We start from the raw sequence: 27,298 nt of genomic DNA on the forward strand, positions 1-27,298 counted from the left end.
TTTATCTGCATAAAACACCTCTAATGTAGAAAACAATGTCTTAAAAAAAATTTCTTAGAAGAGTACCACAAGTTATATGCTAAATCATCTGTTTTAAACTTCATTGAATAAATTGAATTATTGTATGCAAATTCTCCCACACACCCCCCCCCCCCCAAAAAAAAAAAAAAAAAACCAAAAAAAAATCTTTAGTCATCCATCTTTACTTCCTTTCATTTCAATCATCTAAGTTTAAAATTTATTCAATTAAGTTTCTCCATCAACTTCCATTGAAATTAATTAATTTTTTTTTTTAAATTTTCAATCATTAATTAGATTTTTTAATGTAAAAAACTTGAAGAAAATGATTGAAAATTTGGACAAGTAACCTCAACATTTAATTGATGGAGATGCCTTAATTAAATAAACTTGAAATTTAAATTACTGAAATAAATGAATGCAAAGTTGGACTAAAATAAAATTCTAGTGAAATATAAAAAGTGAATTTTACATTTTAGCCTAAAAGTTTTAATTATGTGTGTATGTGTGTGTGTGTGTGTGTGGGGGGGGGGGGGGTACAGGAATTTAAATAAGATAATTGCGCCATGTGTCGTACCTATGACTGAGGGGGCCATTATCGTGTCGAGAAGGTCACTCCCTCAGACAATAAGACCACATTAGTGGCACGTTACCAGAGGAGGTCATATTGTAGAGAAAGAGTTTCGGGGAAGGGGTTGGCTCTGACATGACTGAAGGGATGGTGGCTACTATCACATTTAATGCATCCCACCAAACCTCATGATTGCATTTATGTGGAGAAGACTCTTGAATAATGCTGTCTTGCCTGTTGTAACTCACAAGGGGTTTGAGAAGATGTCTGATGGGTTAAACACTCAAGTAGTGGTCTGGACGATTAACAAATGGAGGGTCAAGATCATCTAAATGGAGCTATATAATGTAAGAGGCCCTCTAGGCAGAGGGGATCGGAAAATCTGTAGAAAAAAAACTATAACAACAAGAACTGAAATTGCACCCCAATTTAAAAGAAATATACATGAGAACCACTCTCTTCAGATTTTGCCGAGAAAGGGTTTCTTTGCACAGAGCTTGTTTTTCTTTACTTTTTTACTATCTTCGATTCACTGTGCGTGTTGTTGGATCCATTGAAGCCTAGCTTTTAAGCCCATTCTCTACAAATTCATTGTATTGGGCTCCTTGAGCCTTAATCCATTCATCTTTTGGGCTTAGGAACTAAAGCCTGCTCTTACAATATATATATATATATATATCTATCTTTTTAGAATAAATATTTAAAAATATGGTAAATTGTACTATCATACCCTAAGGTTTAGGTTAATGTCAACCAAGTCCAAGACATTCCAAAATTAACCAATTTGGTCCTAAAGACTATTTAGTCTCTAAAAACTGTTAACATTTCGTTAGTTTCTCCCTCTTCTCTCTGTCTCTCTCTATTACTCCTTTCTTCACTCATCTCTATCTAACCTTAGACTAGTCACAACCATTAAGATTAGCCACAACAACAGTCGCAACCTAATTTTACCCATATCAAAACCCAGTCAAATCCATAGCAACAAAACCCAAATCCAATAAACCCATAGCAAACCCACTACCACATCAGAACCCAAAACCATCCCCACTGCAAAATCCACCCACATTGGAATCCAACACCATCATCGACCACAAAACCTAGCCAAACCCACATCAATAAAACTCAAATTCAAAAAATCCATAGTAAACCCATCACCATATCAAAACCCACAACCACCTCCACTACAAAACCATCCTAGATCGCAACCCACCACCACAACCGAAAACAACTACCAGCCACAAAACCCAAATAAGAAACCTCAAAAACCCACTACAAACCCACCGCACATTAAAACCCGCCACCACCACTAAAAACCCACAACAAAACCAGGACTCATCATCGACAACTCATAACCATCACAAATGACTATCCACAACCACGACCACTATTGTTGCTTGAGAGAAGAAAAAGACAATGAAAAGGGTAAGTCAGAGAGAGGAGAATGGATCAGGTTGGAGAGAGAGAGAGAGAGAGAGAAAAGAGGTTTGAGAGAAAAACAAAGGCGTAGAGAGAGACGAGAGGTCTAAGGGAGAAAGAGAGGAACGAGAGAGTTTTTTTTATATAAAATAGAAATTTTCTTTAATCTAATCTAAGTATATAAGTGTGTGTGTGAAACTTCCTCTTGTAGACTTGAACCTTAATCTTTACCTTCCATAAGCACTCATACTTGTAGAGTGACTATCGCACCAAATATATGTGATAGGAGGAACAAGAGAGTTAGAGAAAGAGGAGACACATTTGAGAAAAATAAATGTAAGGGATTAAAATTTTTTAAGAATCAAATTGATCACTTTAGAAATATCTTGAATTTGGTTAATATTTGTAAAGATGTTGGAGAATATTATTAGAATTTACCTAGGAGTTGGCTTGGGCCCCCTTGGGCGTTGTCTCAACGTAAAACGTGGACCCCGTCTTTGATCTTCACAAAGTGAAGCTTCCTTCCTCCAACTCTCCCCGACCCCGACATACAACTATCACAAGGATTTGCGAAAAAACCAAAGCCTTCACCACCAGATCAGACGTGGCACATTCTCAAGGACTCCTTATTTTAGACATCTGCGATTTACCCAAACCCAACCCCAATCATTTTCAATTCTAATTTATATATATATATATATATATATAAAATTTTATTTAAAAAAAGAAAAAAATAAAATAAAATCGCAGACCGAGACTGGTTGGTAGATGTAGTTGTATTCTGATAGGCACTGTCTCGGTCTTCTTTTTCTTCTTCATCTTTCTCAGGTACGATCTTCTCTTATGTCTCAATCTCTCTTAAAAAATTAACAACGTTTCACCTTATCCAATCTCGCCTTTTTTATTTTAAGCAATCTCTCTCTCATTGAAATTATTTCATTCTCTTCTCTCTAAATTTTAGGGCTTGGTAAATGGAGGTTTGCGTGATCGATCGGCAAGAGTGATTATTATTATTATTATTATTTTATTTTTTGTGTATTTATGAAATGGCGAGTGGCGGAGGAGACGAAGAAGCCGATGCGGTGCTCAGCGACGTGGAGGAGGGAGACGAGCCGGTGCCGATTTCGATAAAGAGTCCGAGCGCGGAGGATGTATCGGTGGAGAGGTTTCGGGAGCTTCTCGCCGAGCTCGATCGGGAGAGGCAAGCGCGCGAGGCGGCGGAGAGTACCAAATCGGAGTTGCAGGTTTCGTTCAACAGGCTGAAGGCTTTGGCTCACGAGGCGATCAAGAAGCGCGACGAGTGGGGGAGGCAGAGGGACGACGCTCTGCGCGAGAAGGAGGAGGCGGCTAGGTTGAACGAGAAGGTTACGGCGGAGTTGGCGGAGGCGAACAAGGCGAGGGACGATGTTTCGAAGCAAATCGACGAGTTGGTGAAGGAGAGAGACGGTTTGAGATCGGAGATTGGGAATTCTAACCATATGCTCGCGACTGGGATTGAGAAGATATCCGGGAAAGTCAGTAGCTTCAAGAATTTCGCGGCCGCCGGGTTGCCGCGGTCGCAGAAGTACTCGGGGTTGCCGGCGGTGGCGTATGGAGTGATCAAGCGGACGAATGAGATTGTGGAAGAGCTCGTTAAGCAGATTGACGCCACGACGAAGTCGAGGAATGAAACGAGGGAGGAGATGGAGCATAGGAATTATGAGATTGCCATTGAGGTTTCTCAGCTCGAAGCCACGATAAGCGGGTTAAGGGAGGAAGTTGCGAATAAAACTTGTGCTGTTGAGGATTTGGAAAAGAAGTTATCTGAGATTGAAGGAGAGATGAAGGAGAAATTGAGTAAGATGGAGAATGAAGGTTTGGAGTTGAGGGAGTTAGTTAATGAGTATGATGATAAGTTGAGGAGCTTAGAATCGAAGATGGAATCGCAGAGGCCTTTACTGATTGATCAGTTGAGTCTTGTGTCGAGAATTCATGAGCGTATATATGATGTGATTAAGATGGTTGATGTTAACAATTTGGACCAGTTCTCGGACTCATTGTTTGTCCCACAAGAAACGGACACGGAGGAGAACATACGTGCTGCTTTAGCTGGGATGGAATCCATATATGAATTAACCAAAATTGTTGTTGAAAAGACGAGGGATTTTGTAGAGGAAAAGGGTCGTGAAATCAAGAGTTTAGATGAAACGGTGGGTCGATTGGTTAAGGAAAAAGAGCATATTGGATCCTTACTTAGGAGTGCTCTGTCTAATAGGGTGACATTGGACCCATCTTCCAAAACGAATGAGTTGTTTCAAGTTGCAGAAAATGGTTTGAGAGAGGCCGGGATAGATTTCAAATTCAGCAAGCTTCTCGGGGATGGAAAGTCTCATAATGACAATGTGGATGCGATGGGGACAGAGGAGGATGAAATATACACTTTGGTAAAGTTTTTCTAAGTGCTAGTTTGTGTTTAAGGTTTTGGTATGTTTTTCAAACCCTATTTTTCCCTTGCTTAGATATTTATTTGCTTTACACAGGCTGGTGCATTGGAGAAGATTGTCAAGGCATCTCAGCTTGAGATCATTGAGCTGCAGCATTCTGTGGGTGAACTAAGGTACTTACTAGCATTCTCAATATTATATAGCTGCACATAGACTGTAAAATTTGCATGTTCTCCTATTGTAAAGCTGGGTCTAAGGGTCCCTTCAATGATAGTCAGAATTATAAGCACTTGCTTTTTTCCTGACCTGGTATCATTCTGTTTTTCATACTGCTTCACTGTATGAAGGGCAGAGTCGAGTTTACTTAAAGAGCATGTAGAGGCTCAAGCCAAGGAGCTCAACCATAGAATACGTCAAATAGAGGAGCTCGAGGAAAAGGAGAGAGTGGCAAATGAAAGTGTAAGTTATTTATGTTTTGTTTACAGCTCACTAATGTACTGTTACTCTCCATTCAATTTGGCAGCATTTGATATCTGGTGATGATATGGACCCAATTTCTATGTTGGTTGCTTCTAGTTCTAGGGAAACAAGACCTCCTAATTTCATAAATGGATTACTTTGAGGGAGTCCAGACTTCCATGTTAGACTAGCTAACAATTTATTCAGAAATTTATGATTGCCCTTTATTCATTTTCAACATCTGAACTCAAAGTAGACTTCCAAATCGATAAAGATAAATAATAACTTCCTAAAATCTATCGATAAATCTAATCATAATCCAAACCAATCCAGCTAATCATAATCCGAAATAATTTATTTGAATAAATAAAACATATCTCTACCATTATTGATCCAATAATAATTCAAAAAAATTAGGCATATAACAGCTGAAATATGAAAATTTCAAACTAATTTGCACCACTCTTTAATTCTGTGCTGGTTGAAACTTAGAACTTGCATGTGCCTTTTATATTTGGGGGTATTTGATATCAACTTGGTTTTTATATATTGTAGATTGAAGGGCTCATGATGGACATTGCTGCTGCTGAAGAAGAAATTACAAGATGGAAAGTAGCAGCAGAGCAAGAAGCTGCTGCAGGCAGAGCTGTTGAACAAGAGTTTGTGGTGCAGGTATTCTTGCTTATTTGGCCAGAAAAATTTCTTTTTGTGTTAACATTGATATGTAGTTTGTCATTTCTAGTACTAATTTCTTGTTGGTCAAACTATAGTCAGTCCTCCAACAATGAGTGTAATTACAATTCCATCCCTTTATATATAATTTTTTTGATTTTGTCCCTCAACTTCCAAAATCAAGTCAATTTTATTCTTTTTGGTAGAAAGGAAACTTCATTAAAGAAAACTAAAGGTTAACAATTATCTCAGGACAACACTTGTTATGATACAAACCAGAATGATCAAAGTCTGCAAAACTCCCTAAGTCCATAAGAGGACTCTCATACAAAATAAAATCTAAAGATTGCTGCATTCCCATTCTAGCTAAAATCCATCAGCACACCTGTTTGCTTCCTTGAAGAAGTGACAAAAACGAACCTGGGGAATTTGGGAAGCCAACTGCTTGCAATCATCCATAATGGTAGAAATAACAGAATTAGTTTGATTGGGGTTAACACGTCAATAATAGCTTTTGCATCCAGCTCAATATCAACAGCTAGAGAGTTTCGATTAATGCATAGAGATAAATCATCCCGCACGGCCCATAACTCAGCTATAAAACTAGATGTGATTCTGATGTGTCTAGAATACCCAAGCACCCAGTTACTATTTTCATCTCGAAAAACTCCTCCACTCCCAGCTGTTCCCAGATTCTCCAAGGAGGATCCATCAGTATTTAGCTTCATCCACCCCCTACTTAGTTTCTCATGGAGGGGCCTAGGAGGGCACTTGGTAGATGCCAAGTCCTGCTTGTAGAAGGTTTGTCAAGCCTTCAACAACAGGTGTGGTAGTCACTATCATATCATCCAAATGGACAACCGATAGTGGCCAGAATCCCCAATCATAGTAAAACCATGAGTGGCAATCCAGGCTTACAGATGAGGAACTAACTCGGCTGTCGCCACGTTCGGTTACCCGAACGCGATGCCCCTAACTTCGTGACTTGAAAGATTCATAGCAAGGCAAATTTTCTAGAAAAATAAACTCACCCTGTATTCCATGTGAGTTAGTTGACTTTTATGACCAGACTGACCCAAAGAGAGGAACGTGCCCACGAGGGCACCACCAGATGTTGTAGATGAACTTACTGAAGAAGACGTTGAGTAAATCATGGCTGACCACACCATGGGCTAGCCCATACACCCACTGCACGAGTGGAATACTACTTAGTCAAGTAGAAGGGCCAACCGGTTCCCATTTAATTGGCTTCAAAACATAGCAGACTGCTTCTCTAGCATCGTGAGCATAGTGGACAAAATCCAAAGCTTTTCGAGAAATTTCAGACTTAAGGTAACAAGGAAAAGGTTTGTTCTGGAAAACAACAAATTTTTTTTTTGCCAGATGACCCAAATGGCAAAGAGAAAAATGAACTTCCACAGGGGGGGGGGGGGGGTTTGGTTTGAACCAAGGTAACAGTTGGATTTGGCATTTTTAGCTTACCAATTCGAGACGTCGCGAGAGAATAAATTATTATCATTCCCAGCAATGCCCAACTTAATCCATATTGGCTTTACTACTTCACAATCTCAGGGAGCATGAATGATTGTCTTGGCCCCTTTCAGACATAAAGGAGAGGACATAAAGTATCAGTGGTCACACCTCTTGCAACAAGACAGGAATTAACCCTTATTCTGTTATGGAGACACTTCCAAATGAAGAATTGTATTCAGGGGATAATTTTTATTCTCCACTCTCCCTCAAAAGAAACACTATCATTCTCGGTTGCCAATTTGTATGCCCTTTTTAAATCAAAATTTCCATGCGGATTGTCAGACCAGACCAGTCTATCGTTGCTAGTGGCAGCTTGAATATTCATTTTGACATTAATAGGTAAGTCCAACGACACCTTAGACTAGTCCTAACCGCCCACTTTAACATCTTCTTTCACCTTCAGATTTATCTCTTCCAAAAGGAGGGGACTTTGGACAGAATTCCTCAATGGTTCAAGAATAGACCATTTGTCATGCCAAAAACTAAGATTGCTATCTCTCCCAAGAGTGCATCTAACTCCTCACTGGAAAGTGTTCATTCCCTTCTTAATGCCTTTCCACACTGGCAAGCAAGGTAGCTTGTTATATCTGGAGTTGAGCCTCTGGTGAGTGCGGTACTTCCTCCTCAACACTTGGGACCAAGGAGCATCCTGTTCCGAGTGATATCTCCAATTCAATTTATCAAGGAGAGCATCCTGTTCTGGAATTGACTTGATTTTAAATATTGAGGGACTAAGTGTGTGTTTGGATAGAACTTATTTTACTGAAACTGAAAACTGAAAACTGAAAACACTGTAACAAAATAATTTTTAAATGTGTGAATAGTATCGTGGGACCCATTTTTAATGAAAAAATTGATAAAAAATGAAATTTGTGGGTCCATGAACAGTGCATGAATGCACTGTTCACGTAAAACTGGTCAAATAATCATGTACAGTACATGAACAGTAGCCGCTCGTGAGAGAGAAAACGCGTAAACGTAGAAAGTAAAACGCAATGCAGCAAACGCGAATGCAAACACACCCTAAATTGGCACAGTTAATAGTTGAGGGACCATGAAAATTGGAGGACAAAATTGACACAATTAAATGTTTGGGGATGAAATTGAAACTGTGGCAAATATGTAGGGACCAAAGTTGTAGTTTGGCCATTCTTCTTCGTACACATATTCTTATGCTATTTATTGAATCTGTTAATCAAATATTCAAACTGTTACTTAATAAAAAAAAAAAAAAACATATATTCAAACGGTTACAGAATGAGGTTTCTTGAAGCAACTTTGAGGGGGATAATGGCTTCAAATGGTTGCTAGAATTATTTCTTGAACAAGCAATGAAATTTTTGTTTGTTGTTTCTCTCTCTCTCTCTCTCGTTTATTGAATAATTTGGAGAAAGTCAAAGAATAAACTGAGATCTAGAAAAGCAATATATGTTGAGGGACGAGAGAATTATTTCTAAAGACCTTGGGGGTTTTGTAATATGTAAGCATAGACATTAAGCTGGAAATTCAGATGTACTATCATTCATTGTTACATACTAATACATACATCTGAGGCAGCCTCATCATTTGTCATTATAAAATTGAGCTCATGAATAATATGCTTATTTTGTAGTTGCAGTTGCTCTATATTTTAAAGCAAAGTATATAAATTTCAACTTGTTTACTACATTCCATCTTTTTTCTTACATGATTTATCTCAATTTTATTTATTTTTTATTGGTAAGTTACACATGCATGTAGTGGGTCTTAAACCCATGACCTTATCCTTCATCCCATTATTATGGGAAAAGGAAGTGCCAGTTGAGCTCATTGGCGATATTCCATCTTCCACCACACACCCCCCACCGCCCCCCCCCCCCCTTTTTTATATGGCATAAAAATAAAAAATAAAAAAATCTCAGATGCAAAATACCCCTTAATTACTGTAAGGTTCATCACCTGCCATATGTATCATCGTATAGGTACTTTATCATGCCCTTATATACCCCCCCCCACCCCCACAAAAAAAAAGAGAAAATGAAAAGAAACAAAATGTTATGAATATTTCTCTTACAGTTGGATTAAATCTTATGCTCTAAGTGGTAATGGCTTTGGTTGAATTATGGATGGTGCAGTTGTCAGCACTTAAGCAGGAGCTTGAAGAGGCTAAGCAGTCCATGTTGGAGTCAGAGAAGAAGCTCACATTCAAAGAAGAAACAGCCACTGCTGCCATGGCAGCAAGAGATGCAGCTGAGAAATCATTGAAGTTGGCAGATTTGAGGGCATCTAGGCTGAGGGATAGATTAGAGGAGCTTACCCACCAGCTTGAAGAATTTGAAAACCGGGAAGACTCAAGGAGGGGCCAAAACAGGCCTAGATATGTATGCTGGCCATGGCAGTGGCTTGGACTTGACTATGTAGGTATCCGGCGACCAGAGACAGAACAACAGGTTTCAAATGAAATGGAGCTTTCTGAACCTCTTCTATGATTATACTTTTTCCCCCTTCTGTGTAGTTGTGATATTTCAAACTAAAATAGTAAAGAAATTGTAGCTTATAGCAACTTCATTCTTTAAGATTGTCCTGTTTGTTGTAATTTGGTGCTGACTGTTGATTGATAATTTTTGCAAGGAAGCAGCTTCCACCAGCTTGTTGACCAACTTAATACCAGAAGCCAAAAACTCTAAATCATGATCTTGTAAAAAATAGGGACAACAAGTTGGACTCGAATAAAATTATACAGTATATAAAACATGCATTGGTAACCCTAATTTGTATTTTGATGTTGAAAAAGGTGTGCGCAATATATACCATCACTTTTTGAACAATTCAAATGCCCTTTCAACTACATTCCTAGTAACAGATGACAAAGATTACACCGAATGAGATAGGATTTGAAGTTAGAATTTGTGACGTGCAAATTTTGGCTACAAATCTCACCCACAAAATTTTGAGTAGCCTATTTTATAATACCAAACAAATGAATTGCCGAATTCCCCCTTTCAAATTACAGCTCCCCCTAAATTCGGCCTCAAAATGCTTCATTCAGACACATTATAGGAGAACAAAGTGAATGTTTCATTCAAACACAGTGAATGTTTCATTGAATTTTGAGAGGGTTTTCTGTCCTGCTAATGGAAGAGTTCAATTCAAGAGGCGTAAGGTTAGCAAGTTTTAGAAGCTATCATAAATCAAGGTACTTAGTATTATTACCCATTTAATGATAACAGACAAGGGAGTTACTAAATTCTCCCTCATAAATTTGGGCTCCCCTAGATTTCACATGAAAATACTTCATTTAAAGACACGATAAAGGAACAACATAAGTGTTTTCATTGAATGTTGAGAGGGTTTTCTTCCTATAAATTGAAAAGTCCAACTCAAGAGACGTAAGGTTGGCAAGTTTTAGAAGCTATCATAAATCAATGTATTCATTATTATCGCCTATTTTATGACAATAGATAGACATAGGAGTCTTCACCAAATCGCATAAACCGCACCAAAACCGCCCGCAAAATGGCATAACCACATCGCACCGCAAGTAACAATGCATTACACTGCACCGCACCGCATGGTGTAGTGCAGTTTGCGGTTTTATAATGAGAAAACCGCACTGCACTGCACTCTCTCTATATACTAATATATTTATTATTTAATATTAAATATATTATTAATAGATTAATAACCTTAGTTTTCAAAAAAAAAAAAAAAAAAAAAAATTTAACAGCCCTAACAAGTGTTGATTAGGAAATCAAGCCAAAATAAAGAAAAATTAGCTCAATAACTTAAAACTTGGCACAAAACAAAAGGAAAAGTAGTTTTGGGTTGGGCATAAAAAATGCAAAATTCAAAAAATATACTAGCTTTAAACTGTTTAAACTGCATCTTAAATATCGCACCGCACATGTGGCGGTAAAAATAAGGTGCGGTGCGGTTATGGTTTTAGCTAAACTCAAAACTGCACCGCACCACACTGCACCACACGTGTGACTGCAAAAATGAGGTACAGTGCGGTTATGGTTTTGGCTAAACCGCATTACAAAGTGCGGTGTTAAAAATGGCCCAAAATCGCACCGCGAACACCCCTTATAGACAAATTGCTAAATTCTCCCTTTCAAATTTTGGCTCCCCCCAAATTCAACATGAAAATACTTCATTCAAAGACACGGTAAGGGAACAATGTGAGTGTTTCATTGAATGTTTAGAGGGTTTTTCATTTTATAAATGGAAAGGTTCAACTCAAGAGATATAAGGTTGACAAGTTTTAGAAGCTATCATAAATCAATGTATTCATTATTATTGCTTGTTTAATTTTAACCAACAATGGAATTAGTAAGTTCTCCCTCTCAAATTTGGGCTCTTCCAGGTTCAGTCTAAAAATACTTCATTCAAAGACACGGTAAGAGAGAACAATGTGAGTGTCTTATTGAATGTTGAGAGGGATTTTCATTCTATATATGGAAAAGTTGAACTCAAGAGACATAAGGTTCGGCAAGCTTTAGAAGCTATCATAAATCAAGGTATTCATTATTTTAGCCCATTTTATGATAACATACAAAGGAATTGCTAAATTCTCCCTTTCAAATTTTGCCTAAAATACTTTATTTAAAGATATGGGATAATGGGAGGGGCTCAACGTGAGTGTTTCATTGAATATGGAGAGGATTTTTTGTCTTATAAATGGTCCATTCTTAAAAAAAAAAAAAAATTGTCCCATGACCATGTAACGTGGCCATCTAGGACCCATTGAATATCCAAAATATCTTGACACCCATTTTTACACTAAATTTCACAACCTGACAACTTATGCTATTTGAGTGGTCAACGAAAAAATGATGAGTACATGTAATTAGCAGTAGAAAATATTCACCACTTACCGTCCATAAATTAACAAATTGTGAAATTAAATGTGTTCCTAAATTTATTCATTACCGGCAGAAAGTTTCCACTACTCACCGTCTACAAATTATCAATGAAATTAGATTTGTCCCTAGATTTATTTATTGAACGGTGAGAGAGAAAAAAAAAAAAAAAACCACTAAATAGATACTCTCATTAAATACTCCCACTTAACCCACTTCTCTCTTTTCTTTTTTATTTTATTTTATTAAAGTTTCAGGCTTCAACTTCTTCTTTCGTAACTTTTGGATTTTCTTCTTCCCTTCTTTCTTTTATAAATCTCTCTCTTTGTGCCGCAAAATTCATGATTATCTTGAAACATTGGATAGCTAAATTCTTCGTCATCTCTTATTTCATGATAACAGACAAATGAATTGCTGTATTCTCCCTCTAAAATTTTTGCTCCTCCTAAATTCTGCCTGAATATACTTCATTCAAAGACACAGGCGGAGAACAACATGACCGTTTTATTGAATGTTGAGAAGGTTTCTTGTCCTTTAAATGGAAAAGTTCAACACAAAAGACGTAAGACAATGAATAATGTTGAAACTACTACAACTTTTATGGTTTGATAATGTTGTCCTTATCCCTTCAAAAAAAGATAATGTTGTCCTTATAAATCAAGGCATTCATTATTACTACCTTTGATAATGTTGAAACTACTACAACTTTTACTACAAAAACTTACAAATTATAAGACAATGAATAAATAAATATTGAATTATTGATGCTGAGAGTTTATTTTATTTTTATTTTTATTTAATAAAAAGGTCCAATTCTACCGCGCACCATTGGCACAATGGTCACTCCATAAGTATAAGTTCTTATGAGATGGAGGATAAGTGTCGAGGTTTAAGTTTCTAGGAAAAAACTTCATACACAAATATACTTAAATTAGATTACAGTAGAATTTTTATTTTACATAAAAAATATATATATAGAAAGAAAAAGTCCAACTCAAGAGACGTAAGGTTGACCAACTTTGAAAGCAAGCTTAAGTCAAAGTATTTTTTATCAAGGTTGTTAAACCCGGACCGGACCGTACGGTCCAACCGGAAAACCCGGGAACCGTTCAGATTCACGGTCCATTTAAGGTAAGGAACATTCCATGCGAAAAAAGCATGGAACCGTCTGGACCGCGGTCCGACCGTCCGGGTCTGTGAACCGTGATCGGTTCACACGGTTCGGACGGTTCCCTTGTTTCAGCCTTTTTTTTTTTTTTTTTTTCCCCCTATACGGCGTCGTTCCACCTTTTTTTTTTAACCCTCTCTAAAAAATCACTCTTAGCCTCACTCGGAAACCCTCTCTCAATCACTCTCAATCCTCACTCGTCTCTGCCTCTCTCAAAAATCACTCTCAATCCTCACTCTCTCAAGTCTCAATCACTCTCTCGTCTCTGCCTCTCCCTCGTCGCCGTCGTACTGTCGCAGCTCAGCCCAGATTTCTTCCTCAATCCTCACTCTCTCAATCACTCTCTCCCTCGTCGCCGTCGCACTGTTGCAGCTCAGCCCAGATCTCTTCCTCACTCTCTCAAAGTCTTAATCACTCTCTCGTCTCTACCTCTCTCCCTCGTTGCCGTCGCAGCTCAACCCAGATCGCAGCTCACTCTCTCACGCTCATCTCTGCCTCTCTCCCTTGTCCCCGTCGCAGCTCACTCTGTGCCTCGTCGCCGTCACCGTCGTTGGTACTTTAATCTGTTTTTTCTTTGTTAATATTTGCAAGTTGATTGTGGATGATGATATAGATTTGAAGTGTTGGTGTGTAAATTGATTTGGGTCAATTGAAAATTGATTGTGGATGATGATATAGATCTGAAGTGTTGGTGTATGTGAAGACAAGGCTTGTGATATTATTGTAATTGTGAAAATTGATTTGGGTCAATTGGTGTTTCTGTCTGCCAAAATTACTTTGTTGTGTCTGCAACTTCTTGCTGCATGTTTTTTTTTTTTTGTATTTTTTATTACTGTTGGTTTCAATAATATTTACATTATTCTTAAATCATTTGCCCCATTACTAAAAGCAATCTCAACATAATTGAAATCTCAGAATTAACATAGCATCTGAATATGCTAGATTTCAAATTTACTTAACTACAGCTATCAGACCACATATTAATAAAAAATAAAAAGAGAAGAAGAAAAATGACCCTCAAGAATAGAACAGGTGGACCATGGACCTGTTTCAAAATGAGTTCAGTGATAGAACAGGCAGACGCCTTATAGTATCTTAACTAGCTTTTTCTTATGATGGTGTCCTGAAAACAATTGGCCCTAATGTCTCACATACTTGACAAGCACAATGAAGAAGAAATGACTAATCAAAATGTGAATCAAAAGTAAGCTAATAGCTAGTCAAAGTGAGAAGAAGCAAAAACAGTGTGAAACAAAAGTAAGCTAATAGCTAGTCAAAGTGAGAGGAAGCAAAAACAGTAATACAAGTACCAATGACTTGCAGAAACCCTGTGCTTTCCCAGATAAGAAGACATTATTCTCAGAAACCCTATGCTTTCCCAGCAATACAAGTTAATTATTTAGTTTTTTTTTTTTGGATCTGTTGCATAATGAGTAGGTTCTGTGGAAAGTTGAAAAGGAAAAGTGAATGTGGGATTAGGATGTTTTAGGGATCAGTTTTTGTATTATGGTTCAATTAACTTGTGGAAAGGATGTTACATTTGAAAAGTTTTTTTGTCTAGTGACTTGTTTCTTTCATGCATTTTTTATGGGAAGGAGTTTTTTTTGTCTAGTGTGTAACAATGTGTAATTGTGTACTGTATTTTTGTAAGTTTTATGTATTTTTTAGAAATAAGCTTTTCTAAATGAATTAGGCTATTTTAGTTAATTTTTCTATTTTTTTTATTAATTTAATGCTTTTATATATATTTAAAATAATTATTAAATTAATTATGACGTCATCACGGTTCGACCTCGGTCCAACCTCAAAACCCTTGAACCTCTCCCTTTTACGGTTCAATGAACGGTCCGGGTCTGAAAACCTTGTTTTTTATTACTACAAATATAGGAGAGTCATCCTTTTGAACAATTTAAAGTGATGGTAGTTTCAAGGGTTGCAACTTGTAAGATTGAATCAGGCATTTAAAGAATACTATTTTCTTCACAATTCACGCATTGTGGGCATGTTCAGAGACTTTTCTTAAATAAACAATGTGATTTTCTTATGATGCCAAACAAATGAATTTAGAATCAATCTACAAATCCTATCGATAAAATTTAGAATCACCTATTTTATCCATAGTTCTCAGAATCGGACCGGACCGAGAGGTCGGATCGTGAAAATCGGGAACCGGGATGAAAATCGGTTTTTTAAGCATAAAGAACCGCGCATATGTGGCAATTCTGTGAACCATTAAAATCGGGGTTGGATCGCACGAACTGGTGGCAAGAATCATGCGGTCCAACCCCTTACCATTTTTTTTTTTATAAATTTTTTATAAAAACAACTTAACACAATTTTATTCTACTTAATTAAATTATCCATCTCTTACAAGGAATAAAAAAAATTATAATTAAAATCTTTCAAAGATATTCAACTTTACTTCAAAAATATATCATAAATTTTAATGTTTTCATGGTTATTATTTTATTTTATTAACTTTCTTATTTAATTATTAAATATATGCTTGAAAAACATTAAATTTCCCTCACATATATAGATATATTAGTCAATTTTGCTAGTTTTATAAATTTAATATCTATATTTAGGCTTTAATTAATTATTAAATTAATTATGACGTCATCACGGTTCAACCTCGGTTCGACCTCAAAAACCTTGAACCTTTCCCTTTTATGGTTCAATAAACGGTCCGGGTTTGAAAACCTTGATTTTATCATTTATGATAACAAACAAATGAATCGATAAATTCCCTCTCAAATTTTGGCTCCCCCTAGATTTCACCTCGAAATACTTCATTCATTAACAAGGTAAGGGAACATCATGATGTGAGTGTTGCATTGAGAAGTTGAGAGACTGTTTTTTTCCTATAAATGGAAAAATTCAACTCAAGAGACGTAAAATTGGCAAGCTTTTGAGGCAAGCATAAATCAAGGTATTAATTATTACTACCATGGATAATGTTAAAACTACTACAACTTTTACTACAAAAAAAGTTACAAACTATGTGACTGTGAATATAATTGATGTCATTTCAGCAATATAATAGATAAATATTGAAACATTAATGTTGAAAGGTTTTTCCTTCCTTTAAATGGAAAAATCCAACTCATGAGACATAAAGTTGACAAACTTTGAAAGCAAGCAGAAATTAAAGTATTTATTATTACTATCACTATACGAGAGTCATCCTTCTAAACAATTCAAAGTGATGGTAGTTTGAAGTGTTGTACAAGGTTTTGAAACCCAGATTGGACCGGGCGGTCCGACCGGGAAACCGGACTAAAATCTGGTTTTTTAAACCTAGAGAGCCGGGTATCAGTGAGTTGTGAGAGAATCGAACGAACCGGGGTTCAACCGAACGAACTGTAGGCCGGTTCAACTGGTCATGGAATAGGGAAAAATTAAAGAAAAATGCGGCTGCCAAGATCCGAATCTAAGCTCTCACACCTTGTAAGCAAGACTGAAGCCATGACCAACGGACGAAGTGCTCTTCTTGGGAGCTAATATGCAATATTATTAAATTTATATTAAATTTACATGATTTATAGTTTCTAAACTTCTATGTCATCTTTCTCAACATATTAAATATTACTAAATTAACTTTTTATTTAAGAATAATACCTATGCAATTTATGAATTTATTTTAAAAGTCGTTTTTAGTTAATTGAAATGATTTCTCTTAAAGGATTATTATAAAAATTTCAACATATAAATATTACTAAATTAACTTTTTATTTAAGAATAATACCTATGCAATTTATGAATTTATTTTAAAAGTCGTTTTTAGTTAATTGAAATGATTTCTCTTAAAGGATTATTATAAAAATTTCAACATATAAATATTACTAAATTAACTTTTTATTTAAGAATAATACCTATGCAATTTATGAATTTATTTTAAAAGTCGTTTTTAGTTAATTGAAATGATTTCTCTTAAAGGATTATTATAAAAATTTCAACATATAAATATTACTAAATTAACTTTTTATTTAAGAATAATACCTATGCAATTTATGAATTTATTTTAGAAGTCGTTTTTAGTTAATTGAAATGATTTCACTTAAAGGATTATTATAAAAATTTCTTTTTATGCTTATTTATGTTGTACTATTTTTTTATTAACCTTATAATGTACTATTTTATGTATTTTGTTTCAATTTTAAAGATATTTTTAGTAAATTTTGCTAATATTTACAAATTTAATATATTTATTTATATTTAAATAATTATTAAATTAATTATGATGTCATCACAGTTCGACCTTGATTCGACCTCGGTTCGACCTCAAAAACCTAAAACCTTAAACCTCTCGCTTTTACGGTTCAATGAACGGTCCAGATCTGAAAATCTTGGTGTTGTAAGATTGAATCAAACATTTAAATAAATAACACTAGTTTCTTCATAGTTCACACTTTGTCTTTATGAATGCATTCGGAGGCTTTTATTTTTAAATAAAAAATTTAATATTTTTATGATATAAAAAAAAATGAATTTCCAATTTGGCTACAGCTCCTACCATAAAATCAAGGTATTAATTATTACTACTACGAATAATGTTAAAACTACTACAATTTTTACTACAAAAAAGTTATAAACTACATGACTGTGAATATAATTGTATTTATTTCAACAATATAATAGATAAATAATTAAAAAAATTGATGTTCAGAGGTTTTTCTTAATTTAAATGGAAAAGTCCAACTCTAGAAACGTAATGTTGATAAACTTTAGAAGCAAGCATAAATCAAAGTATTCACATTTTATGAATGCGTTCAGAGGCTTTTCTTTCTAAATAAACAATTTAATATTTTTATGATAACTGACAAATGAATTTCCGATTCGGTTACAACTCCTATCATAAAATTTAAAGGGAAAGGTTTTGCTGCATGTTTGTATGCAGCAAAACCCTTTCCAAATTTAGAATTGCCCATTTTATGATACCAAACAAAAATTTCTAAATCCATCTCCAATTAAGAGTCCCCCAGATTTTGCCTTAAAAGGCTTCATTCAAACACAAAGTAGGGGAACAAAGTAAATGTTTATTCTTGAATGATTTTTCGTCTTATAAATGGAAGATTTAATTCTTTTTATTTTTATTTTAGAGAAACAATAGATTTCAACTCAAGAGCCATAAGGTTTGCAAGCTTTAGAAGCAAGCACAGATCAAGTATGAGTAATTTTAGGACCACACCTTTTACCACTCTACTTTCCACAACTATCCTATGTGACAAACTGTGATTGGTTGCCCGTCATTTTCACATGGATCCAACACTTTGTTTTCACCATTCATAGCCTGCTACATTAGAGTTGTGGCAAAATTATGGCATGAAAGGGTGTGGTCCTCAATTTTTTTTCATCAAAAATTCATTACTAGCTTGTAACCTCATGCATATGCATAGATATACTTAAAGATATACAATAAGATGTACAATATAATTCTTATATTTATAATTTAAATATTATTGATAGTCATTTTTATATTTTGTTAACTTTTTAAAAAAATTTGTAAGGATATTATTAGGTATAAAATGTAAATTGTCCATGTTTAAAAAAAAAAAAAAGAATTATTGTGAAGCACTTTTTATTTTTATTTTTTACGATTCATTTATTTTAGACTCTTTGGTCTTTGTTCTTAATAACTCACTTGGATAATCAAATATATATGATGTGATCCCACATTTTATTCTAAAATTAAGAAATTAAACTCTTAATGAATAAATAATTCAAGACAACGCAAAATTAGAACTCTAATTTGAGTTTTGATGGACGACCATAATCCCCTCAGGCAACCTCCTCGTCCAAACAAGGGACTAATGGAAGTAGAAACCTCCACTTCGTCCTCAATTGAACCCACTAGACGAGGAGGAGGGCTTGCCAGTTCATACATGACAGGCATACGTTATAGGATCACTATAAATCTCTTTACCATTGGAGCGCCGATGACTCTCTCATTAACATCTTAGGAAAGTGTTACAAATAGCCCATTCAAGCCTCCATTAACAACACTCCCCAATGGCTAGGAAAATGAAGCACGTATATATACAGACATCTCACACCTACAAAGGTAGGAAAAAAAGACTCTAGTTCACAGTGATTGATATTCTAATATTGCTATTCTTATTCTAGCCATTCTAACTTTAGCATCAGAGGTTCTATGGCAAGCACCACACCGGTGACCCACACTTCTTCCTTTCACCCTCTATTTCTTCAGGGTCAGGTTGGCATAGAATGACTCCATTCTGGACGAGCATTCTGACTGACGATCTCGAGCATCATCAAGTTTCTCTCAGCTTCACCTATTATTATATATATAAATTGCTATCACAGTGTTAAAGCTACTATAAATTTTATTACAAAAGCTTGCAAACTAACATGACCATGAACATAATTGTGTCACTTCAACAACATATAAATACATGATGCTGAGAGGATTTTTCTTTTTTTAAATTGAAAAGTTCAACTCAAGAGACATAAGGTTGACAAACTTTTGAAGTAGAAATCAAGGTCCTTAGGAAAGCCATTCTTGTGAATAATTTAAATTGATAATAGTTTTAAGTATTGTAAGATCAAATAAAGCAATTAAATAACAGGCTAAATTTTCTTAAAAAAGAAAAAAGAAAGAAAGTAATAGGCTAAATTGCAAATTATAACTTTAAAATTTAGGATAATTTTGATTTAATTCCCTAACATTATTTATCGTTTTGATTAGTCCTTCCATGCCTATGCTAATGTGTGTCCCTTAAGTAACACCTAAAACTTGCCATGTGCATTAATTGATTCAATTAAATCATGTAATGTGGATTTAATTATGCCATGTCAAATAAGTAGCCTAAAAACTTTAAATAATTAAAATCAATTCTCTAAAATTCAAAATAAAATATTTTTTTCCCTATCCAACATTTTCTTGGTATCTAGGCAGAAAATTTTTCCCATCCAACCAAGCCCAATCACAATCACAGAATTACTCCCAACAGGCAACAAATATTTTCTATTGACTGGAGATGAACAGATCCAGTCAATCAACACTAAACCCAGCCAAGAGTTAGAAAAACAAACTGTAAAGCTTGTTTGATCTTTGGTTTTGAGATAACCAATTCAAAGGCCTCATCGATCCCAGCTTCATTGATGTCAATTCCCACATTGAAAAGCATATCCTTGGATAGCAATGACCTCCAGGGGCTCTGTTGCACTTGCACAAGTGTTTCCTTTCCTCCCTTTGCGTTGCTTAATTTCCCTCTTTTCACACCATGTTTGTGAATTTCTAAGAGATTTGAGGGAGAGAATATAAGCTCTAGCACAGAACTTGGCCCAACTATTCTTATAGAGCCCCAAGCATCAAAATCGACTATAACAGAGAGATTATGTATTCGTTTGGATTGGGCGTATGCATTTACAAGTTTGCGTTTTTTTTTTTTTTTTTTTTTTTTTTTTTTTTTTTTTTTTTTTTTTTTGCGTTTCAGGGAGTAATGCGGCTATTGTTCATAAACAGTAGCCGCAAAGGTTGACTTTTCCACGGTGAACAGTGCATCCGTGCACTGTTCATGGACCTACAAATTCCACTTTTCAGCAACTTTTTCATTAAAAATGGGTCTCACGGCACCATTCACACATTTAAAAATTATTTTGCTATAGTATTTTCAGTTTCAGTTTTCAATTTTAGTAAAAATAAGTTCAATCTAAACAGACCCTATATGTACATGATATTACTAAATTCACGTGACATGATTTAATTGGACCAATTAGTTCATGTAGTAGGCTTATATGTCACTTAATGGACACATCAGCATGGTCATGGGCTCCAATCAAAAAAATATTAGATAGCATTAGGATACTAAATCAAAATTTTGAAACTTTATGGGCAAAATCAAAATTATACCAAATTTTAAAGGCTCAATTTACAATTTAGTATTAATTCTTCTCCCTTGACAGTTCACACTCTGTGCATGTTGAGAGACTTTTATTTTTTAAATATAAAAGTTCAATATTTTTATGATACCAAACAAATGAATTGGAAATTCAGCTATACAAATCCTACCAATAAAATTTAGAACTGTCGATTTTATGATAACAGACAAATAAATTGCTAAATTCTTCCTCTCAAATTCTAGCTCCCCTCATAATCCGCCTCAAAATACTTTATTCAAAAAAATGGTAGGGAAATAACCTAAATGTTTCATTGAGTGTTGAAAGAGTTTTTGGTCCTATAAATGGAAAAATTCAACGCAAGAGATGTAAGGTTAACAAGCTTTAAAAGCAAACATAAATCAAGTATTCATTATTACTACAAACTAATTAATGTGATAGTGAATATGATTGGTGTAATTTCAACAACATGACAAATAAACGTTGAATTATTGATGTTGAGATGGTTTTTTATTTTATTTTATTTATTTTATTTAAAATGAAAAAGTCCGTCTCAAGAGATATATGGTTGACAACCTGTGAAAGCAAGCATAAATCAAGGTATATCAATTTACAATTTAGTATAAATAGTACTTCTCCCTTCACAGTTTACACTTTGTGCATGTTGAGAGACTTTTCTTTTTTAAATAAAAAAGTTCAATATTTTAATGATACCAAACAAATGAATTTAGAATTCGGCTACAAATCCTACTGATAAAATTCAGAATTGTCTATTTTATGATAACGAACAAATTAATGAATTGCCAAATTCTCCCTCTCAAATTCCAGCTCCCCCATAATCCACCTCAAAATACTTCATTTAAAGACATGGTAGGGGAACAACGTAACATGAATGTTTCATTAAATGTTGAGAGACTTTTTTGGTTCTATAAATGGAAAAATTCAACTCAAGAGACTCGTAAGGTTAACTAGCTTTAAAATCAAGCATAGATCAAGTATTCATTATTGCCATCATGGATAATGTTAAAACTATTACAAAAACTTACAAACTAACGTAATAGTGAATATGATTGGTGCAATTTCAACAACATGATAAATAAATGTTGCATTATTGATGTTGAGATGGTTTTTCTTTTTTTAAATGAAAAAATCCATCTCAAAAGACATGGTTGACAACCGGTGGAAGCAAGCAGAATTCAAGGTATATATCTTATTACTATCACAGTACAGTATCACTATAGGAGAACCATTCTTCTAAACAAATTCAAATTTTCAACTGATGATAGTTTCAAGTGTTGTAAGATCAAATCAAACAATTAAAAATACTAGTCTTCACAGTTCACACATTATCTGTGTGTTCAAAAAAACAAAAGTTAATTCTTATGATACCAAACAATTGAATTTAGTATTTAACTACAAATTTTACTCTAGCCTAATCTAAGTGTATATGTATGTGAAGCTCCCTCCTGGAGACTTGAATCCAGACCCTTACCCCCCACACCTCACGAGCACTTATACTTGTGGAGTGATCATCGCACCAAGGGTGTGCGGTGGTCCCACTCATAAAATTTAGAATTGCCTAGTTTATGTTACCAAACAAATGAATTGCTAACTTCTCACTTTCAAATTCCTAGCTCCCCCAAATTCTGCCTCAAAATGCTTCATTTACACACATGGTAGAGAAACAAAGTAAATGTTTCATTGAATGTTGAGAGAGTTTTCCGTCCTATGCAAAATTCCAACTTAAGAGAGGCAAGGTTGGCAAGCTTTGGAAGCAAGTATAAATCAAAGTATGTTGGAATATGTGTGTTTCAAACTCTTAAACTATGCTTGTGTCCCACATTGGTTAGAGATGAATTCTCATGTATGTTTATAAACCATAACACCACTTAAGCGATAGCTTGAAAGATAATGGGCTAAGGGTTAGAGTTGGGCTTGGGTTGGACTTAAGCTTGTCTCTATCTCTCTTGGGCCTCATTCCTTTTCCCTTTCTTTTCTTTTAGCCCATTTTGGTTTTGCCTGTTGGGCATTAAACAAGTAGCTTGTTGGGGCATTTCATGTGCTGCCTGTTGGCTTGCATAGTAACCGTTGGTTGCAGCCCATGTCCTTTGCTTTGTTGGTTTATAAAACCCTCATTTTTCCCTCACAAATCAACCTTTAAAGACAACGCATTTTGCGTGATTCTATAGTTTGTGAGATCTTTCTAACTCTATCTATTTATTTTTGTCATTGCTAATTTTTTAGGGTTTGTATTGTTGAATCAAACTTGTTCATTTAGCCTTATTTTCCTACAATTTTAAAGGTTGATTAGTGTGTTTTAAAAATGGAGAAACAAGTTGTTGATTCTCTTAAGGTCATTTCGGAAATTACAAAGCTTGAGACTTTTGATGGAAATAATTTTAAACGTTGGAAAGAAAGGGTTTTGCCCATCTTGGAATTTACCGAAATTGACTGGGTTCTTTATGAGCCTAAACCCGAAGATGATCCTAAAAATATAGCAAATTGGGGAAAAACAAATAAATTATGTGTTCATACTATTAAGTGTGGTTTATCTAACAAGTTGTTTGATAATTATTGTCATTTTACTTGTGCTAAAGATTTATGGGATGAACTTAATGGTCGTTATGAGTTTGAGGATGAGGGTGCTAAAAGGTTTGCTACGGCTAAATATATGTCTTTTCAAATGGTTGAGGAAAAAAGTGTTTCTAGCCAAATTTAAGATTTTAAAAAATTAGTATCTGACCTAGCTAAAGAGGGTGATGTTTTACCCAAGAGGTTTGTGGCTCATGGCATTGTGTTTAAGTTGCCGGACTCTTGGAAAGAGTATAAACACTGGTATAGCCACCATAGAACCTATTTGAATCTTCAACAAACTATCGTTGATATTCAAATTGAAGAAACAAATAGGATGTTGGAAAAAGTTTCTAGAGCTAAGGAATTTACTTCCAAGGCTAATGTTGTAGAGGGAGGACTCTCTAGACCTCCACAACATAATAAGAAACATGATTTCAAGAGAAAAAGAAAATTTCATAATAAAAATGGCCCAAATTCTCAAATCCAAAAGAAAAAGGGTAATTATTTTATTTGTGGCAAAGTAGGTCATTATGTGGCAACATGTAGGGCAAGAGGAAACTTCAACAAAAATAAGAACAACAACAAAGTCTCTACATCAAATAAGGTAAATGTGGTACAAACCAAAGAGATCATTGCGGCAGTGGTGTGTGAGGCACACTTGGTGACAAAAGTGAAGGGATGGGTAGTTGACTTGGCTTGCACAAGACACATTGGTGCATTGAAAGAGGAGTTTAGTTCCTACACTCCAATGGCGGAAGGCACCGAATGTGTCTATGTTAGGGACAATAGGTCCGTGCCGGTGAGTGGTAAAGGGAAGGTACTCTTGAAGCTAACGTCCGGTAAAACTCTTTCACTCAATAATGTCCTTCATGTATCTCACTTTCGACACAATCTCATTTCGGTACATTTGCTTGGTAAGACCGGTATTAAAGTTTTATTTGATGGTGCTATAGTTACTTTAACTAAGAATGAAGTCTTTGTTGGTAAGGGCTATGATGATTAAGGTCTCTTTGCACTTAATGTTGATCAAGTTATTAATGAAAAAGGTTCATCTTCTTGTGCTTACTTAGTTGATTCCATTGATGTTTGGCATGGTAGACTTGGACATGTTAATCTTGGCTATATAAAGAAAATGAAAGAATGTGGAATTATTAACTCACTAAGTGAAGCTAATATGGACAAATGTGAAATTTGTGCCGAAACTAAAATCACCAAGAAACCTTGTAAATCTATAACAAGAGAAACTGAGCTTCTTGGATTGGTACATAGTGACTTGGGTGATTTAAAACACACCATGACTAGAGGTGGTAAAAGATTTTATGTGATCTTTGTTGATGACCACTCTAGATTCACTAAACTTTATTTACTAAGAACCAAGGATGAAGCTTTGGAGAGTTTATAAAGTATAAAAGTGAAGTTGAGAACCAAAAGAATAAAAGGATTAAAAGACTTAAAACCGATAAAGGTGGTGAATATGAGTCTAATCCTTTTAAGGAATTTTGTGAACAAAATGGCATAATACATGAGATAACTCCACCTTATTCACTGGAATCTAATGGAATAGCTGAAAGGAAAAATAGAACTCTTAAAGAGATGATGAATGCTATGCTTGTTAGTTCTGGGCTATCTTCTAACATGTGGGGGGAGGCCATTCTTTCGGCTTGTCATATTCAAAATAAGGTACCTCATAAGAAAACTGGTAAAATTCCTTATGAACTTTGGGAAAGGTGTAAGCCTAACTTGGAATACCTCAAAGTGTGGGGTGCTTGGCTAAGGTCATGCTACCCGAGCCTAAAAGGAGAAAGCTTGGTTCTAGAACATATGATTGTGTGTTTATTGGTTATGCTTGCAATAGTTCATGCTATAGATTTCTTGTCATCAAAAGTGATATATTAGAATCTTACACTATTATTGAATTGTCATATTCTTTGAGCATGTGTTTCCTTTGAAAAATAAGGAAAAAGTATTGCATGATTCTATTGAAATTTCTAATGACTTTGTTAATGATGTGCAAGAAATAAAAAGGAGCAAGCGAGCTAGGAAGGAAAAGGATTACGGTAACGATTTCCTTGCCTATTCCGTTGAAAATGAATTTGTAAGTTCCTATGATGCAATTAAATCCGTAGATGCACTTTTTGGTTGGAAGCAATTAATAATGAATTAGAATCTATTATGTCTAATCATACTTGGGAATTAGTTGAGCTTCCACCCAAGGTTAAACCTATTGATTGCAAATGGGTGTTTAAAAGGAAATTAAAACTGGATGGTACAATTGATAAGTTTAAAGCTCATTTAGTAGCTAAGGGCTATAAGCAAAAACATAATGTGGATTATTTTGATACTTATTCTCCGGTTACTAGAATTGCATCTATTAGAATTTTGTTTGTCATTACTTCTATTTATAAACTTGTAGTACATCAAATGAATGTTAAAACTGCCTTTCTAAATAGTGATTTAGAAGAAAAGATTTATATGGAGTAACCCGAGGGTTATGTAGTTCTTGGACAAGAACATAAAGTTTGTAAGTTGGTTAAATCTTTATATGGTTTAAAACAAACACCTAAACAAGGCATGAAAAATTTGATAATGTTATGCTTACACATGGGTATGTGATCAATGGTGCCGATAAATGCATATATAACAAGTTTATTAATAATGAAGGTGTTATTTTATGTTTATATGTTGATGACTTGCTTATATTTGGAACTAGTCTTGATGTTGTGCATGATGCTAAACACTTTCTTGCCTCTAATTTTGATATGAAAGATTTGGGCGAGGCAAATATAATCTTGGGCATCAAGATCCTTAGGGATAATGATTGCATTATACTATCATAATCTCACTATGTAGAGAAAATTCTTAAAAAGTTTGAACACTTTGATATGTCACCTATGTCTACTCCTTTTGACTCAAAGGTGCACTTATTTAAAAATCGTGGTGATAATGTTTCACAAGATAAATACGCACAAATCATTGGTAGTTTGATGTTTTTGACAAACTGTACTCGCCCTGATATTACATATGCTGTTGGTAAATTGAGTAGATATACTCATAATCCTAGTATTGAACATTGGGATGCAATATCAAGATTGTTAAGATATTTAAAGGGTATTTCTGATTATGGTTTGTCATATTGTGGTTATCCTGCTATATTAGAAGGATATTGTGATTCTAATTGGATCTCTATTATAGATGAGGTAAAGCCCACTAATGGATATGTGTTCACACTAGCTGGAGGGGCTATCTCTTGGAAATCATCTAAGCAGACTTGCATAGCGAGATCCATCATGGAATTAGAGTTAATAGCCTTAGAGAAGGCTGGGTCCGAAGCCGAGTGGCTTAGGAGTTTGTAAATTGATATACCATTGTATACTAACTCTATTGCCTCTATTTGCATACGTTGTGATTGCCAGGCTGCCATAGCACATGCTAAAAGCAAAATCTATAATGGGAAAAGTCGACATATCCGATTGAGGCACAATATTGTGAGGCAGCTCATTGATAATGGTGTAATGTCCTTGGACTTTGTGAGATCAGAAAGGAATTTGGCTGATCCTTTGACCAAGCCACTAGCAAGAAGGCTGGTGAGTGAGGCATCGAGGGGGATAGGACTGATACCCAAATTGTGACACTATGGCCAATGCCTAACCTCTATGATGGGTGATTCCCCACAAGGGGTTAAATGGGTAGAGGTCATTTGTGGTCCATATGGGGACTGTCAGTTTTTATGTGTTATGCTATCTCATTGAGGAGATTAGTG

The 27,298-nt window shown here is 35.1% G+C and overlaps 1 protein-coding gene across 2 annotated transcripts; it reads left to right on the forward strand.

The window, feature by feature from the left end:
- Positions 1 to 2,736: 2,736 nt before the first annotated feature.
- Positions 2,737 to 9,715, forward strand: LOC115982396 (paramyosin). Of its 2 annotated transcripts, XM_031104982.1 has the most exons (6): positions 2,737 to 2,833; positions 2,967 to 4,428; positions 4,525 to 4,601; positions 4,776 to 4,887; positions 5,443 to 5,559; positions 9,207 to 9,715. In XM_031104982.1, the coding sequence occupies exons 2-6, from the start codon at positions 3,052 to 3,054 to the stop codon at positions 9,558 to 9,560; spliced, it is 2,037 nt and encodes a 678-aa protein (XP_030960842.1). In that variant the 5' UTR covers positions 2,737 to 2,833; positions 2,967 to 3,051; the 3' UTR covers positions 9,561 to 9,715. The 2 variants fall into 2 exon arrangements, with proteins under 2 accessions (XP_030960842.1, XP_030960841.1); XM_031104981.1 differs by lacking the exon at positions 2,737 to 2,833 and having other exon boundaries at positions 2,840 to 4,428.
- The last annotated feature ends 17,583 nt before the right edge of the window (positions 9,716 to 27,298 follow it).

The sequence above is a fragment of the Quercus lobata genome, chromosome 3 (genome assembly GCF_001633185.2).
Source record: "Quercus lobata isolate SW786 chromosome 3, ValleyOak3.0 Primary Assembly, whole genome shotgun sequence".
Classification (NCBI taxonomy): domain Eukaryota; kingdom Viridiplantae; phylum Streptophyta; class Magnoliopsida; order Fagales; family Fagaceae; genus Quercus; species Quercus lobata.